We start from the raw sequence: 18,102 nt of genomic DNA on the forward strand, positions 1-18,102 counted from the left end.
TACTTCATCAAATTTGATTTCAGAATTTTTTAGCAAACTTACTAGTGTAGAGCTTTCAAAGTTTTTAGAAAGTTACACAACGTATTTCATGTTTTAAGATGAGAACATGTTAAGTCCAACTTGTGATTAGATGACTTTTAAATCATACAAAAATGCAAGAATCACTTCAACTGTGATGCTTTAAAAATTCACAATAAAATCCTCCCAAAAAGTGCACCTTTAAATTATTCCACTGCAGGTCTTGATTCTGGTTTCTTTCACTCCAGTGATTGTAACATAGATAGTGTAATATTGCAAAGGTTGGATGCTGAGATGATTGCTTACTGTGATTATGTGTGCTTATCAGTCCCAGTGTGTGCACATACAGTTTGATCACACAGTAACTTCAGCAGCATGTGTTCATATAAGTTCATGCAACAGTCTTTATGCTTCACACCATATTTAGAGGAAGGCGAGACAAACGAGACAACAGGTACCTTTTTATAGGACGGAGGGTTTATTCTGTACTATTCTACTAGCAGCTTTCCTTCGTTGGGAGAAAGTGACCTGTAATAAAGTGGCAGGAATGTAACGTGCCGGGGCCTAAGGAAAAGAAAAGAAAAGGTTTAAAGTCAAACTCACAGCCTCGAGCGGTGGTCTGGAGTCAGGAGAAAGAATATCCATCCGCGAGGTTCAAACATAATGATTATTTACAGCATACTTTAACACGCGATACACTTTTGGGCATTTGGACCTTCGTGGCTCACACTTACGACCAGATCTTGTTTCGCAAATCACCCCAAATTTATTTTTAATTAATTATCTGTCTTGGGGAAGGTGCACATCCCTGATATCACTGCGCACCGCTTGTGGAAAGTAGATCCGGTGGGCAGGTTTACGAGTTCAGAAAAAGTGAGAGAGAGGGAACTGCAGAGGCGCACGGTGCCAGAGCCAGGACCACTGGGAGTCTCTGCAAGCGCAACAATCGCCGACACGCCGAGAAGAAGAACGAGTTTCTTTATTTCTTTTCCACAGTGTGCGTGGGGGGAGCAGGGCTATGACACGCGTATAAAGAGCCCCAAAGTACAGTGCTAACGCAGGCGGATCTTTGTTTTATTCTCCCCAAAAGATGAGTAAAGACTCAAAGTGCCTGCGACAGCTCGGTGCGACTCTGCTACTAGTCCTGTTCGCCGGGGTGCAGCGATCCGACTCTGCGGTAAGTACGCTTCCAGTTCCTTGCACTGATTTTTCCCCCGCTGCAGGAGAACCTGCAGAGACCCACCGGCTCCCTCAGCGAGCGAGTAAAGTTTCTAAAATAGAGAGTCTGCTTTATAACAAGTGCTTCTGCTCTAATAATAATGATCCCGGTTGCCGTTTCCGTTTTACTTGCAAATAAAAACCATGTAATTACACCAATGATACACCTCCGCGCTCAGCTTTCATGGCTTTTTGACTGCTAGGATCACCTTCGCAGGACCTGCAGATTTTCTTGGTGGGAGATCGGACGAAGTTTCTGTCCTGCCCCCTTCGTGCGCATCTTCGCGTTTCGCGTACCTGCGGTTATTTTTTTTCCGCCCTGTGTCTGTATTTTGTTCCTATTCTCGCGTCAAGAACTCGGACGGATTCTAAACTCGGCGTGTGGAGGGAAAGCGGCGCGCCGATGCTTCCCTTAAGAGCCCGCTTGTGTTCGGATTGAACCTCGAACAGCGGGGCTGCTGTTCAGTCTTTTGTGCGTAATTTTGTTTTGGTGTCCTGAAAGAGGGAACTGTGCGTTTTTCTCTCCAGGTGTGTGCAGGTGTGCTTTAAGTTGACAGCAGCTGCTTTCAGACTCACACTGAAGTGTAGAGAAATGAAACCCATATTTAGTGCAGCTGATTAGTCTTTGCATTTGAGAGATGATTCAGAAACAGCAACACAGGTGGGGAAGTGTATGAGCGCGCTCGCACTTTTCCTCTCTTCGCCCTCCACATCTGTTTAAACTAGTGCCTCCTCATCCTCAGCTGTAGATCTCTAACATGTCGGGATGCCGATGCATCACCAAATCAGTGCAAGTGTCTCTCACTCAGGCTCCTCATATAATATTTCATGAATATTCCCTCGTCATTAATTATTAATGAGTCGTGGCTGCACGCCCACCACACACCAGGCGTGTCCAATCAGGTCTGCCCGCTGTTTGCCGTTCTGTAAGTCCTCTAACACAGCTATTCGTGGTATGAGTGGGGTTTTTCATGTTTTTCAAATTATGCAGGAGACATTTGTGTGTTTGAAGATTTTATGGATTAGATTCAGTGTTTTGATGGCAACTGGAACACTGAACAGAGTATGAGCATCCTGTGAAATAACAAAAACAGCACAGGATCAGGTCTAAGACTAAAAAAATCAGCATTTGAGAGTTGAGAGTTGTCTGCTCAGAGTTTATAAAGTGATTAGAGATGAAGAATAAATCAACAGATAGAAGCTCTTTCCTCTCCTTCAGCTGTAATATGTCAAAACTATGGTTTGACCTCTTCCCTGCTTTGCTTGGAAGTTGTCTCGGTATGACAGAGATTAAGTTTACTGCAATATTTCACCAAGGCCATGAAAGTTTATCAAGGACCTTGAAGTAAACTGTTAAAAGGGTGGAAAAAAGAGAAAATGAACTAAAAAACGTATAACTTTAATTAAGATAGTTACTTGCTATATTAACGGTTTTTTGACATTTAAGTGTAATGATACACAAAAAAGTCACTGAACTTTCACAAATGGTCATTAATGTCTCAATAGATAATAGTAAATTAGCTGTGTGTTTTGGAGCATTCCTTTAATTTAGTGTGAAAGAAGACTCTTTAGGGAATCAAAGTTCCCCTTTCTCCATTAAAGCGCTCATTGAGTCCCCCTAGTGGAGACAGTCTGTCCTGATGTCACTGCTAGCACAAGAGATTGAAAGAAATGATCTTTTATGGCATGTCTTTGTCTAAATTTCCAAACTTGCGGGATAAAAACCCCCCTAAAATCAAAGACAAAGCAGCTATGTTCCTGTAACTTAAGCTGACATTGTTTTCAGGTTTAAAACGAACAGACTGGTGTATGTGCGGAGAGTTTCTCATTAAGTTTGAAGGAGAGAGCGTCATAAGTCATTTTTATTGCTCTCTCTCTCTCTGTGTGTGTATTAATCCTCACAGATATCAATCTCCATTCAGCCAGGTGAGGGGGTTCAGCGGTAATGTATACCTGGAGGTTTTCCTTTGAACCCGTCATGCAGTGCAAACCAGAAACACACACTTAATTTGATGCATGCTTTTTGCGTAGCAAGGGAGGCGCACACCTATATACACCCGCTCGCCCTACACGTGACCCACATCTCAGGTGGAGTCTGTGCAGGGGCTGATCTGTCTGCATGTATGTGTGTGTTTGTGGTGAGAGTTATAGTCAAAACATCCTGACATTGCGGAGATTTGGAGATCGGCAGAGGAGTATCAGCTAACACATCAGAGCTGCAGCTTCCACGATGTCTTCTTCTTCTTTGGTGTTTGGTCTCATTTTTGTCCCCCGATTTGTTTCCTAGGATCTTCTGTCTTTTGTCAACTCTTCTTTAATCGGTCTCCCCCCATCCACTGCACTCGGTCTCGTTCCCTCATGTAGCGCCATGATGATGACGATGACAATAATCAGTCTTGGCAGGAATTTTCCAGATGCAAGATGTACTGATCATTCAATCAATCCTCTGTCTAATAATAATCACATTTATAACCACCATAAATCAGCCTGTGCATCATGCAAGTTCAACAAAACAAATTCGCTCTTGGAACTCCTTCTCACTAGCAGAAATGGTAACGTTCAGAAAAAAATCAAACATGGACAGAACCTGGTCAATTTCTTGCCAAAATTCCCCTGGCTCTGACTTTCATTAAACCCTTTTTTGGTACTAGGCTTCTGGCACCGGTACTCTTCAGTTCTTGAGTGTGTCAGCACCACATTAGTGGAAAAGTTTCACCTGTTTACCTTCTCCTTCTCCTTTCACCTTCTGTATCTGCCTCCCACTGCTCCACCTTTGTGTCTGTCCTTGAATGCAAATTCCATTTTTATCTAGCTTAAGGCTCCATAAGCAAGCAGCAGTGGAGGGAGCAACTCTCCAAAGACTTCCATGGATTGATATATATTTGAATATTAGAATCAACTATACGTGTACCCTGCAGGTTTGTCAAAAGATTCATTTTATTATTCAATTAGCATTTGAATTAATACTCAACAGCATCAACAGTTCCGTCTTTGCCTCCTCTAGTCAATAAACAGCTTCACACAGCAGTGATGCAGTCAGAAAGCCCTTCCCCCTCATTAGCAACTCAAGCAGTTGATGTTCACAACCCTCAACAGTTTGGAGAATTTCAGGAAGGTTTCAACAATGCTGGAGTATTGTAAAGCTTGTGGGCGTGCACACAGTACTGTCCAAAAGTTTTAGGCAGGTGAGAAAAATGCTGTAAACAAAGAATGCTTTCAAAAGTGGAAGTGTTAATAATTTATTTTCATCAATCACCAAAATGCAGTGAATGAACAAAAAGAGAAATCTAAATCAAATCAATATTTGGTGTGACCACCCTTTGCCTTTAAGGCAGCATAAATTCTTCCAGGAACACTTGAACACAGTTTTTAAAGGCTCTCGCCTGGTTGCTCCAAACATCTTGGAGAACTAACCACAGATCTTCTGTGGACATAAGCTTCCTCATATCCTTCTGTCTCTTCATGTAATCCCAGACACACTCCATGATGCTGAGATCAGGGCTCTGTGGGGGCCATAACGTCACTTCCAGTAATTCTTGTTCTTCTTTATGCTGACAATAGTTCTTAATGACTTTGGCTGTATGTTTGGGGTTGTGGTGTTGTGTCATAATGTGCATCTTGTATAATATCTTTGGCCAATCAAAAATCTCGATCCATCCACAGCTGCAACCCCAGTTGGAAGTAGATTTATCAAAGGGGTGGGTATTTACTCAAGGGGCACATGAGAAGCTGGGATTGTTTTGGATTGCAACACCAATAATCTCATAAAGAGATAAAATTAATACTGAGCAGAACTGAGTTCAGCTTATTGTTGTGGCCCTCCACAACAACCCCAGTTTCTCATGTGGCCCCTCGGGTAAATGAATTGCCCCCCCCTCCTTTATCAGATAGTTTCTGTTTAGTTATCATTAAGGTAGCAGCTAGTGGTCATGCCTAATAATAAAACTTTCTGTAACATTATAATAGACTAATTTAAAAGTATAACACAATTATTTGTGTCAAACTCCAACTCTGAAGCTAAGAAAATTCTACCAGCAACCAGGCAAAAATGGCAGCCGCCAACTTCATCAACCCTGTTTGCTCACAGAACTACCTCACATACTTATCGTTGTTTTGTTTGTTTGGCACTACCTAAAATTGTTGTCATACCCCACCCCAACCTTACCCCTCCACTCCCGTGGTATTAAAAATGGTATTCGATATGAAATTCTAGTATCAAGATAGTGTAAATGGTGTGGTACTTATATAATGCTACGTGTTCAATACTTCTATCTAACATTAACATTTCTCTTACTCTTATGAATCTATTCGAGGCACCGTAATGTCACCTAAACATACTTTGACAAACCTCCATTATTCTAATTTGTTGCTAACCTGCTCATCCTTCAGTCTCTGTGTATTTGTGGCAGAACTTACACAGTGGTGTCAATGACCTTCGGATGCCGTTAGGATTAACAGGTGGTCAATGGGAGCAAAACCAAAAGCTAAAAAGCTAATTACCCGGATTGAGTACAGACATTTCTCTTCCCCCGTCCTTTGCTGCTTTGTCATTTATTCTCTTTGCATGAAGAAGCAGACCTGATGTAGAAACCAAAGTGAAAATAGCCAAAGATGCAACAATGACAGATTTAGCTGTAGCCCTATACTACTGGATACCAGTAGTATAGTATAGTAATAGTAGTACTCTAATACAGTGTTTCCCAATCTTTTGGAGCCACGGCACATAGTTAGAAAAATTACATGGCACACCACCAAACAAAAATGACACAAAAAGCATTTTGTTGACCTGGTAGACCGGAATTGGCTCAGTTTGTCCCCAGTATACCTTTTTTGCTTTCTTCTGAACACTACTGATGCTAGGGCTAGATTTACTACTTTTTCTTTAAAACATTTTTTTCTATTGCTATCACACGCTGTGTCCTCTCACAGCATGACTATTATAGCATTTCTTCTTCATCTTCTTCTGTTTTACTGGCAGTTTGCAACCTATTTAATTAGAGCAGGTAGTTGTACTGCCCTCTAGTGGAAGAGAATGCAATTGTTCTGCCCGCGACTCATGCCGATCGCCTAAGAGTACCAATCAGGTGGAACTAAATAATCTTCCACAGCACACCTGATCCTTTCTCGCGGCACATAATGGTTGGGAAACACTGTTCTAATATATCTGCAGTAGTAATAGCAGAGCACTTGCATCAATTGCAAAGCTTCACCTAAACCCACAATTTTCAGTTTCATTCTCCTTGTTGTGGAATTCAAACACCTCCTCAACAATTTGCTAGTCAAGGCTTGCGTTTTTATTTCCATCTGGTAAATAAATTGTTACGTGATAAGAGCAATATGTTGTGACTAATAAGACCCAAACAGGTCGCAGACGTGGGTGTCTGCATCACAATTTTCCATGAGTTTCATTTTCTGCTAATTCAGACTGAAACAGCATCCAGTCATTTCCCTGTTGCCTCCTCTTCATGGGTCTTTAAATGTCAGGCTAGTGTGGACATCAGATTTACATGGACATCTTTGGTGTACTCACAGCTGAAGACATTTTTATTTAGAAAAGCATTTGATTAATTTCTTCTTATGCTGTTTTTATAGTTTTATTGTTTTACATTGTTTTATTTACTGTTATATTGTTTTATATTCCCATTTTCTGTGTTGTAAAGCACTTTGTGATTTTTATCTGTGAAAAGCGCTATATAAATAAATTTTACTTACTTACTTACTTACATTGGTGTAGTAGAAGCAGTAGAAGTAGAGACCACAGTGATGTATGTTGTGTTACCAGGTGTATTCATTTATTTGACATTTTGAAAAAAATTTAATGCAGAGAATAAAAAAAGTACGTATGATACGTCTTAAAAGCCGTCCCTAGTGTATACTAGGAGCAAAACCAGGGAAACTGGCAAAAGGTAAATGACTCTAGTAGACAGAATTTAATAATGCCAAATAATCATACCAGCTTTTTCTGGTGGTGCTTTAAGAGGTGAGAAGTTATGTGTGCAGGGATCAGACTTTGGATAGACTTGGATATTTTAAAGGCTTTTGAAGGTCATACAGAAATGAACAGGAAGCCACTGGAAGGACGTGAGGATGGTTTTCTTGTTGGCTTCAAATAGCTATAAGCAGAAAATCTCACTTCACTGAGCAACCACACTAGAGATAGGTGATAGTAGAGCTGATAAAGTCACAAATAAGGACTTTACCCCCAAAGGATGGCTGATCAGGGAGTTACAGGTGGATGATATCAGTGTCTACTTGAAGTGCACCATCAATTGATGGCTTGTAGGGGCTGTAGTGGCAGTAGTAGCGGGTTTGATTATATTGGCAGTAAAAGATCAACCAGAACAGTAGTAGTTGTAGTTTTAGAAGGAGAAGTTGTACCTGAACTTACATTACAGTAGGTGTAGCAGTAGTAGCAGCTCTAGCATGAGCAACAACAGTAGAAGGACACATGATATTGAAATAAAAGTGATATTTAAATGCTTTTTGTCATTTTTGCAACAGCAGGGTTAGTAGTAGTAGAATCTAACCCTAACCCTGAAATCAGCAAGTAATCATGAAGGCTGCAGCCTAATGTACACAAGTACTTTTCAAAATGGGAATTTTTTTCATCTCTTTAAAAAAAAAAATTTATCCACATGAAAATGCGAAATAACCGATCTGAAGCAATGTCAATACCATGCCAAAGCAACAGGTGGTGATATAACCTTAACCGTGAAGAAATGTTGGCCAATCAAAAGCTCAGCTTTGAAGCTGAGTGCTTCAAAATCTCCACCCTGGCAAGAGTGTCTGTAACGCTCCATTTTCAGTAGGGATGGGTATCGTTTAGGTTTTATCCGATACCGGTGCCAAATCGGTACTTTTGAAACGGTGCCGGTGCTCAAACCGTGCTTAAAGAATGGAGAACACAAAATTGGTCCAAAAACCTCTCATGTTCAGCTGTTTTTTTGTAAAAAGATAACAATGTTAGCCTTTTCTGCAGCTATGGGGCATATATGGTATCACTCTTGGCTGGAAGCAGTGCTTAATCAATGGAAAAAACACAAACTTTGTCCAAAACCTCTCATGTTTAACTGTTTTCCACTTTTTCTTTGGTCATTTTAGCCTTTTTGGCCAGGGTGAAGGGAGTATCTGCCATCAAACAACAAGACAGCTGCATGTAGCTATGATGATGTTTGCTAGCTCACCTTACATGCATTAATGTAATAACGTGGTTAGCCTACTCAACGTAAATTACACACGAGCAACATTAAGCTACTCACGCAGAGAAGAACGGCTGCTGCTGCATCATCATCCTCATCATTTCTGCTACACTGGCAGGGCTAGGGGCCAGGACTCTCCTCTTTGGGTTTGTGGGGGATGTTGCTAAATCCGGGTCCGATAACAGGCAACCCACCCGCAGTAGATGCGCTCGGTGTGAGGTCTCGCAGCAAGCTATCAAATACGGCGCATTTCTCAGCTTTAAAAAAAACCCCGCTATGCGTCGCCAGGTGTTTCATCGGATTCAAGGTGTTACCTCCTTTGACAGTATCACAGTATCAGCTTAAAGCACTTGTTGCAGACTTGTTTGCATATTTTGCTGTGAAGTACAGCCAGACTTTTGACCGCTTCGCCTTGGGCATTTTTAATCTGTAGCTCTGCTCTAAAAGAACGTACGTACCTGGACCCACCTACTATCCTCGGAAACGTAAAATGATTGGCAAGAAGTGTATCACTGCTCAGAAAAAAAAGCACCGAAATAAAGCACCGAAATGTGCGCTGCTTTTCGGTCTGGTTACTACCGTTTATGTCAGAACCGGTGCCATCATGGCACCGGATACCGGTACCCATCCCTAATTTTCAGTGAACCAAAATGTCGTTTACGTGTGGACGAATGTCCAAAAACGCATAGAAAAAGCTAAATTGACCAAAATACATGCATGTAGACGTAACCTAATGCAGCCAACAACAAGCTAATACTGAGAGCTGAATGAATGCTATAACTATTTCATATGGATAAAACCAGCAATGTTACCTATAGAGCAGGGGTGGGCGATATAGCCTCAAAATTACATCGCAATATTTCTTGATCAGAATACGTTGTGATTCTGAAATTTGCGAAAATTATATTGAACAAAAAATACAGATGATTGCAGTTTGCATTTGTTAGTGTAAAGTAAATAAATCCTTATTTTCCAATGAAATACTGCCAGTCATGATAGGGTACTAAGTATAAAATTAACATTTTAAATAAACGATCTGCCACCACATCATTGTTTTAAAGCATCCATCCATTCTCCTCCTCTTTTCCTTATGAGGGCTCAGGGGTGGTGGATGTTTTGTTTTGGTATTGAGGTCTGGTATTGGTACAGACTACTAAATTTCTGGTGTCATTGCATTCCCAGTTCTCACTACTGTAAGATTTCAGTCAGGTTAAAGTTGAGTGTACCTACGTGGAGATGCACGTTACTGCTATAGATGTAAGCTGCCATCATAAGGGCTTCAGTGTCTTATCCATTTCATCTTGTACTTCTAGTCTAGTCATACCTGTTCTTTGATCTGTTTGCACTTCTCAGTATCCTAGCAACATCACTGAAAACATTAAAGTGGGAAGGAGATCTCTCTTTAAATGGAAGGAGGTTGTGCTTTTAAGAGGATTGAAGGTTTGGTGGAGAGATTAAGGTTTCGATCATGTGATGACCTTTTGGTGATGATTCAGACCTGGGATTTGTGTTTTACTGATTTTTTAGTTTTTCTGGCAGCCAGTTATGTTTTGCGCTGATGGAAATTTCAGATATATGTAACAGAACTTGCGATGAAACTTTATGTGGGAATCTTGTGGGATTTTTTCCCCCCTGTGTCTGAATGGAGTGTGTGGCTGTGATTCAGCGGGCTACCTGACAAATCCACCTACATGCTGTCCCCCTCAGACCCCTACTTATCTTTTCTTCTTGTTTTGCTGACCTCCTTTTCTGAAAGGACATCATCTTTGTCCTGTGTTGCTCCTTTTCTCCGAATAAAAGGGAATTTTGCCGCCCAGAGGAAGCTCGAACTGCTGCTTAGTGGGGAAAAATAAGTTCGATTTTAAGACGCATGAGAAAAATCTGTTAAAGTGTTTCATATGGAAAGCAAAACAACAATAAACTAAAAAGCACCAATAAAGAGAAGTTACTGGGCAAAAAAGAAGAGAGATGTATGGTTAAAAACATCACGTTTCTCCACTCATTTGTTTTGCATATTTTGTTTGTGAGAAGAATAGAAGCTTGTGAAGTTTAATCTGTCTGTGATCAGTGGCTTCGTTTGATCAGATTTCTACCTTTCCCTTCCCTTTCACTCTTTCAGCTCTGAGCTGAGCACACAACAAACATTTCACTTGAGCAGACTGGCCTCATATTACTAAGCACCTCTTTACTGCCATCTCGTCCTGTCATAACGTCTTGTTTCTTTTGTTGTCATTGTTACTTTGTCAACTGGGCTTTTAAAGTTTGAGACTGAGGTAAAAACTTCCCTCTCTAAACTGCGCTCAGCTTGTTTTCAGCTCTGCTGGCATGTCAGCTTTCTCTTTTTCATGTTTCTTTGTTGTCATTCAACACTGATGATGAACTTTGCTGTAAAACTTTGCACTCAATTAATGAAATTAAAGTCTTCACCAACCCTAACTATTACATGTTCATCAGTTTTATCTATTTATGCTTGTATGTATGGACAGTAACAATGATGCAGTGACAGTTAGCACCCAGATATTAGTTTGTTTAGCTCGCAGGACCCAAAGAGGTGGGTGAGCGGCTCAGTACCCATAAAATCACCAAAGAGAAGGGACCGAATGTCCAGAACAGGCTAAACATAGATGCAGAGAAGAAACCAGGACATGACTAAAGCAGTTTTATTGACCAAGAAAGATATTAGGGAGTATCTTAAAGTCTTTAATCCTAACAGTGCTTGAGGAGCTGAGTGGGTAGTCATTACCAGGCTGAGCAAAAAGGGGAGTCAGGAGACCCAGAAAAGTTGGTGGATCAGGGTGGTGTCCAAGTCATGACAAAGAAGTCTTTTAAAGCTAGTGCAGTTCGGAGGGTGGAGGGCCAGGTCGGCCAGAAAGTGGAATGGGAAGGAGGAGAGGCTGTAACTAGACTGACAAGTATATCAGCATAGCCTACAGTCTGGCAACAGCTGAAGGTCATTGGAAGATTAATGTGGGTGACCCTTAGGCACATCTGAAACCACTCCTGAAATCAATTCAATTTCAGATAAAAGGCATTTTAAATTGTAAGGTCTGCAGCCTCGCCTCTCTAACGTTGTCTCCAAAATGATCAACCTGAGCTTTCCCTCTGATGTACTCATTTCTAATCCTGTCCATTCTGGTCACTCCCCTTGAAAATCCTAATGCCTTCAGCTCAGCTTCAAGTCTTTTTGTCAGCACCCCCGTCTCCAGCCATACATGACATTTTTAAACCTTCCCTTACACTCTTCCTTACCCTGCTTGCCCCTCTTCTTCGCCTCTCTTTTGCACTGTTGCTTTGGATGGTTGAACCTAGGGGTGGGTGATATATCGAATATACTCGCTGTATCATGAGTTTTTCCACATACGATGGTTAAAATGGCTTTATTTAGGCTTTCATTGAGTATAAGTTTGCCATGACAATATTAAGCTGTCTGCATGTAATTCACTGTGAGGGTTTTTTCTCCCACACTCTGCGAATGCATCATTAATCCCCCCTCCCAGCCGGAAAAACGTTCTACCTGGCATACAGCGCTGAGCAAGGATTTCACAAGGAGGATGTCGAACAAAACACGGTAATTTGCAAAACATGCTGTAAAACTATTGCTGCAGACGTGAGCAGTTAGCAAAATAAAAAAGGGCAATTTTAAGCACTGAATGGTTAAAACAACATTTGTTTTAGATGTTATTTAAATATATTGTGATATATATATTGTATTGTGATATAGCAAAAACATATTGTGATATTAGCTGTTACTCATATTGCCCACCTCTGGGTGAACCCTTGTATATGCCTCTGCTCCTCGCAGCTTCACTGTTACGCCCGACTGCTTCTCATTCACACGTCCTGTCTCACCTCTCCTCACTTTCACTCCTCTTCACTCCAGATCACACCTTCACCTCTCCGTACTCTCACTACTGATCACACTGTGATCATTATAGTCCAATACACAGGACACTGATTTTGATTCACAGCAGCACTGAACTCTTCACAGCCTTTTCCTAATCTAACCTGATGCACACATCCTGCTTGTAGAGCCACAATAACACAAAGAAGCGTTGCAGGCGTCCACAGCCATTTTCACTATAGAAGAAGAATATTGTTATGCTGATTAACAAAGAGACTCATCACTTTACCATCAACTCGTTTTGTTTTTTATCTCACATGAGTTGCCACAACAACAACAGGACTGCATGAGAGCGAGCAAAGCCAAGGAGTGATAAGACACAGGTATTCACAGTGCTGTAGTATAACAGAGCACACAGCTTAGTGAGTCTGTGCCTGCATAGAAAAATAGTAGCGTGGGATGTGTCTGGTTCTCTCTTCTTCTACTTTTCTCTCCCTCACTATTTCCAGTGCTCTCTCTCTCTCTCTCTCTCCCTCTCTCCCACACTCCCCAAATATGAGCACCTGTTTCTTTCATCATGCTGCTGTGGAAGAAACAGGGCTTCCCTGACGACCACATAGAGAAAAAAGGGGAGCTAGCAGCCTTTGTGTGTCTGTTTCTTTACATATTTCAGAGTATACAGTTACTTTATTATCTTTTATAAACCCGTCCAGACGGAGCCGTTTTAGGGCAAAGGACAAAATCTAAGAGACCCACTCGTCTGTTTCAGCCCCCGCATGAAATGATTGCGGTTTGTTTAGAAAGTCCTGACGAGGACCTTGTGTGGCTGTGAGAATTACGTCTCTTGTCTCTCATGAGCAGTGTGAGAGGTAGTGTGATGTTATTACAGCTTTAATTTCTTTTAGGAGGTGGTTGCATGCATACATGCTCTGCTTGGATTTTATGCCACTCGGCAACAGCAGAGAAAGCTATAAACATTACATCGAATTATCTTGTGAAATGAGTATACTAGACTTCACTGCTGGAAATTTGGATGATGAGAAGAAAGAAAGTCAAAATACTACAGCTGGAAGTTTTAAATTTAAAACACTTAGCTGAAAGACACCAAAGCAGAACTGCAGAGGTGGTCATTTATAACAGAAAAATATAGGCTGGTGATGCTTTCCTATTCAATGTGACACAATGCAGATGGAGAACGTAACATTGCACTCGTATGAACATCAAGAGAAATTTGAAAATGATAATGACTCACATGTTAAATATACATAACAGTTTGTAAGGTATACTTAAATACAGCGGTTCACCTTTCACCTGTTTCGCAGATTTTTTTTGTGCAATTTTGCAAGCTTTTTATTTTTTATACAACACATTGTGTTCTGCGTTCTAATTGGCTGTAGACCATTGTCAATCAATCTCGTGCCGTGTCTCCTGTACAGTACAGAAAGTGTTAAGCTTGTCAAATTGACCCGCTAACAGTGTGACTCTGAAGTTCAAAGGCAACCGCGGGCACCTTTGGTTTTATTCTGTATATTTTTCTACGAAGGTTTGAACTTTTAGTGTTTAAACAAGAGAGAAAAGTGAGGAAATGTTCATACCTGTCTGAGAAAAGTGTATAAAGTGTGTAGTGAGGGGTTTTACAGACATAAAAAAATCTATAATAATTTTAAAAAAAAACATTTTAGCTACTTTGCGGATTTCACCTATTGCGGATTATTTTTTAGAACATAACTACCGCGATAAAAGAGGGACCACTGTATTACATAAAATAAAGAGCATAAACCTATTAATGAATATACTGTATGTTTTAATTTAACCTCTCTCAATTAAATTACAGTAGGAGGAGCTAAAATGGCTCTTTTGATGTTGAGGGTTGTCGACACCTGGTCTTTGTGAAAGTGATCCTAGTTGAGCTAAAAGAGTTTTTTCTGCCTTTGGCTCTTTATGATGTCATTGAATGGGGATGTCCCCAGTGCGGTCATTGCAGACACAAATCTCTGCCTATGAGTACAGAAACCCACCCACCTGCTGCTTAAACCTGTTTATGAGGGGCAACAAATCAGAAGAAAGTTGTCTGAAAGACTGAGGTGCTAAAATGGCCTGTTTCAACCAGAGAGTGAATGGCAGGGCTGAACAGAGGCCCAGTATAGAAATAAAACAGGATTATTTCTAACTGTGACTCATTCAGAGCTGCTCTAGCAGAGTCCAGAAATGAAAAACTGAAGTCAGCCATGATTTGTTTTTCTCACTCTTTATTGAGACCTTTGAGCTCAAAGCCTACTATACTACTTCTTAGCTAAACTTTGGTGTGGTGGGGAGTTAGCTGACAGCATCGCCACAGTTCAGATTATTTGTATCCAGTCTGGACGCAAAAGATCTCACTCTTTTAATATATCTGTGTTTTTTAACCCGTATTACACTAGAGTCATATAAAATCCTGATAAACACATACTGTTTGTACTTTACACTGAGATGTAGGCTGCTGTGTTTTAGTGTGCGTGTGTTTGGACTTGTAAGAAGTTTAGTACAGTTTGGGGAAACACCTTGTAAAGAGCTGCTTGAAGGTTGAGACTTTGTTATAGTCTTCGTGTTGGGACTAGTTCAGGTTAATGTTTGGTTGTAATCATTCAGTTTAGGGCAGCAGGCTCAGGACAGCCTGTCTTAGTTAATCTCAGTTCAGTGTGCCGGCTGGTATGCAGCTAAGCCTTTAGTAAGCAGTCGCAGGATAATGTTCAACATGTTGCTGTGTCTGAGCATTTTTCACATCGCTGAGTGATATAGCAGAGAGGCAGGGCATAAAATCACAGGATCCACTGCTTAGTATTGCATTCATTAATTTATGCGTATACCCCTCTTCCTCAAATTTCTCTCACTGTTTTAAGGACACAGTGCACACCATGCTGAGATATGGCAAGCCAAGGCTAGTTTATTTATATAGCACAATTCAACAAGGTGATTCAAAGTGCTTTACAGAGACATTAAAAAACAAAAACAATAAAAAGCATGATTTAAAATTGATTAAAAAATACAACAACAACAAAAAAACAGTAGATAAAATCAGAACAGTAGATAAAATCAGTAGTTAAAATATAAGTTTTGAAATTTAAGCTTAAAAGTGTGGATTTGGTGCTTTATTCAAATGCAGCTGAGAATAGGTGAGTCTTCAACCTGGATTTAAATAAACTGAGTGTTTCAGCTGATCTGAGGCTTTCTGGGAGTTTGTTCCAGATATAAGGAGCATAAAAGCTGAATGCAGCTTCTCCGTGTCTGGTTCTGACTCTGGGAACTGATAAAAAACCGGATCCAGATGACCTGAGGGAAGGTTCATACTGGGTCAGTATGCCAAGTTTTCAGCTAATAGTTTTTGGGAATCGGTGGAATTGGTGCAAAAAATGCTATTTTTATGTCATCTCAAATGTTTTTTTGTGACAGTCTGCTAATAACAAAGGGCCTAAAGATAACATTTAAATTTGGTTCTTTGCTAACTTGTCTGGTATGTGTAAACACAACACTGAATTATCTCTTAAGGTTGGTCCCTTTTATGTCTTTGAATGATTTATAGTTGAGTGTTCAGTGGCTTAACAAACTGAAAATGTCAGGCACAAGTGAAAACGAGTGAAAAACCTTTAGACAACCTGGAGAACCGTTGCTTGAGACCACTACAAGGAAGTCTGGCTCCTCAGAAGCAAATGATAAAGAAATTAGGGGAGGTTCAAGGCTAGCAGTATCTGTGTGCATTTTCAGTTCCAGATCTTGGTCGACTTCTTTTTTAGGCTCCTGAAGATGTTTCACCGCTCATCCAAAAGGCTTCTTCAGTACTAAAAGATGGGTGCAACTCCTAGGGCGATGTCTGAGGTGATAACCTCACTAGAGTTTAAATGTCTGGGGCTTCCCATCAGAAGCCTTTCACACGAGAGGTGAAACTTCTTAAAGAAGCTGCCTTTAACTCGAGCGCTTAGGACTTCCTTGTCTGGTATAACGATGAAAGTGGCGTGAAGCCCAACAAATCTCCAGGTGTTCAACTGTTTTTTAGCTTTGACTCCTCTAATTTTGTTTAGCAGTCTGTATGTAGTAGAGTAGTAATAACAGAAGGCTGTAATTTAAGATTTCGCTCTCTCTCACTTATTTTTCCTCCTCCCTTCAGGTTAAATCTGGATTTTTATTCTGTTGATGTAGGAGGACTTTTCCTCCGGCTGGTCTGTTAGGCAATGTTTAGCTCTTGTTTCAGACAGTCCACAGTAACAGACGTGTGTTATTGTGTGAAAGGTGGTGAGACGGATGTTTTTCCACCTTTATTGCCAATATATTGCAACACAGAATGAAATTTGAAGGGAGCATTTTTGTTTTCTGTCTGCAGGAATTTGTCTTTGTGCATATGTTACGCCCCACTTAAGAACGAAGTGTCGACTGGAGCGAGGGGTAACACAAAGTGAAAGGGAACACAAACTACTGGAGAAATAGATGTCAGTATACAAGATTTATTGCCTAAAACTACTACAGTAAAACAAGCACAGGGAAGCTCTTTTCTTCAGGGTCTCCAAGGCCAAAACAATAAACAAAACACCCCACTTTAGCTAGAAATCAAAACCAAGTACTCACTAACCAAAACAAAATACAATGGCTGAGCTCCCTGTCTAACCAAACCAGGAGAAAACAGTTGAAACAAAAATGGCAGAGAACCCCTACCTGCTTCCACAATGACAAACTAATTAACACAATAAGGGTACACCTTTGCTTACAATAAAAGAAAGAAAAACCAAAGTTCACAGAGGGTAAGTTCTCACACACATACACACTAAGGCCCGCTGCCCAAAACTCTACAGCTCACAGCTCTGGCAAACATGGGGAAAATGGCAGGGGGTGTGGCAGTTTAGGATGGCAGACTATATGCCGTGGCTGACGAGCTGGAACACCTCAGCTGCGGCTCATGAGGCAGACCTGCAACACAAGAAAAGGAGAAAAACAACTCTTCTACAGAGGGAGAGCCACTAGAGGTCAGCGACCGTAACACCCCCCCACATAAAATATCACATACAGTAAACAGACACCTTTAACAACTGCCACCAGGTCCGTTACTGGGGTTAAGGGGTTAATACTGGGTCCTGGACAGTGCGTCAGCCACCACGTTGTCCACACCTCTCTGATGTCGGATGTCTATGTTATACTCCTGAGCAAGCAACGCCCATCTCATCAATCTTTGGTTATGATTGTACATGTGCTTTAGGAATACCAGAGGGTTATGGTCAGTATAAACCATGACAGGGGTGGTGGTTGACCCCACGTACACGTCGAAATGCTGCAGAGCAAGCAACATGGCCAGGGTTTCCTTCTCAATGGTGGAATAGTTGAGTTGATGAGGCTTGAACTTAGCTGAGAAGTAGGAAACCGGGTGACTGATGCCATCAACTCCATCCTGCAACAGTACTGCTCCAGCGCCCGTAGCGCTTGCATCCACTTCCAGCTTGAAGGCCTTGCTGAAGTCGGGAGCAGCCAGTACAGGGGCACTGCAAAGGAGAGACTTGGCACAGTCAAATGCATGTTGGCACTCAGCAGTCCATACGAAGGGTTCCTTTGGACTGCACAGACGAGTCAGGGGAGCCACCACTGTTGAAAAGTTCCGGCAGAAACATCTGTAGTAGCCCACCAGACCCAAGAAGCGTCTGAGCTCCCGTCTGGTGGTGGGCACCGGGTAGCTCAGTACGGCCTCCACCTTTGCATTCACGGGGCGCACCTGGCCATGTCCCACTTGTTTTCCGAGGTATGTCACTACCGCCTTGGCAAATTCACACTTTGCCAGGTTCAGAGTTAGGGAAGCCTGGGTTAAACGAG

General features: G+C 41.3%; 1 protein-coding gene across 1 annotated transcript in view; it reads left to right on the forward strand.

Annotated features, from left to right (window-relative positions):
* The first annotated feature begins 914 nt into the window (after positions 1-914).
* The window catches only part of col4a5 (collagen, type IV, alpha 5 (Alport syndrome)), a 67,634-nt gene continuing 50,446 nt past the window's right edge, over positions 915-18,102 (forward strand). Inside the window, exon 1 of the mRNA XM_085263919.1 lies at positions 915-1,195. Within this exon, the coding sequence (XP_085120045.1) occupies positions 1,109-1,195 (87 nt within the window). The 5' untranslated portion in view covers positions 915-1,108. The remainder of the gene's footprint in view (positions 1,196-18,102) is intronic.

Source organism: Mchenga conophoros, linkage group LG3 (assembly GCF_057382185.1).
Source record: "Mchenga conophoros isolate Kocher_MC1m ecotype Shallow Benthic linkage group LG3, M_conophoros_male_GT1.1, whole genome shotgun sequence".
Taxonomy (NCBI): Eukaryota; Metazoa; Chordata; class Actinopteri; order Cichliformes; family Cichlidae; genus Mchenga; species Mchenga conophoros.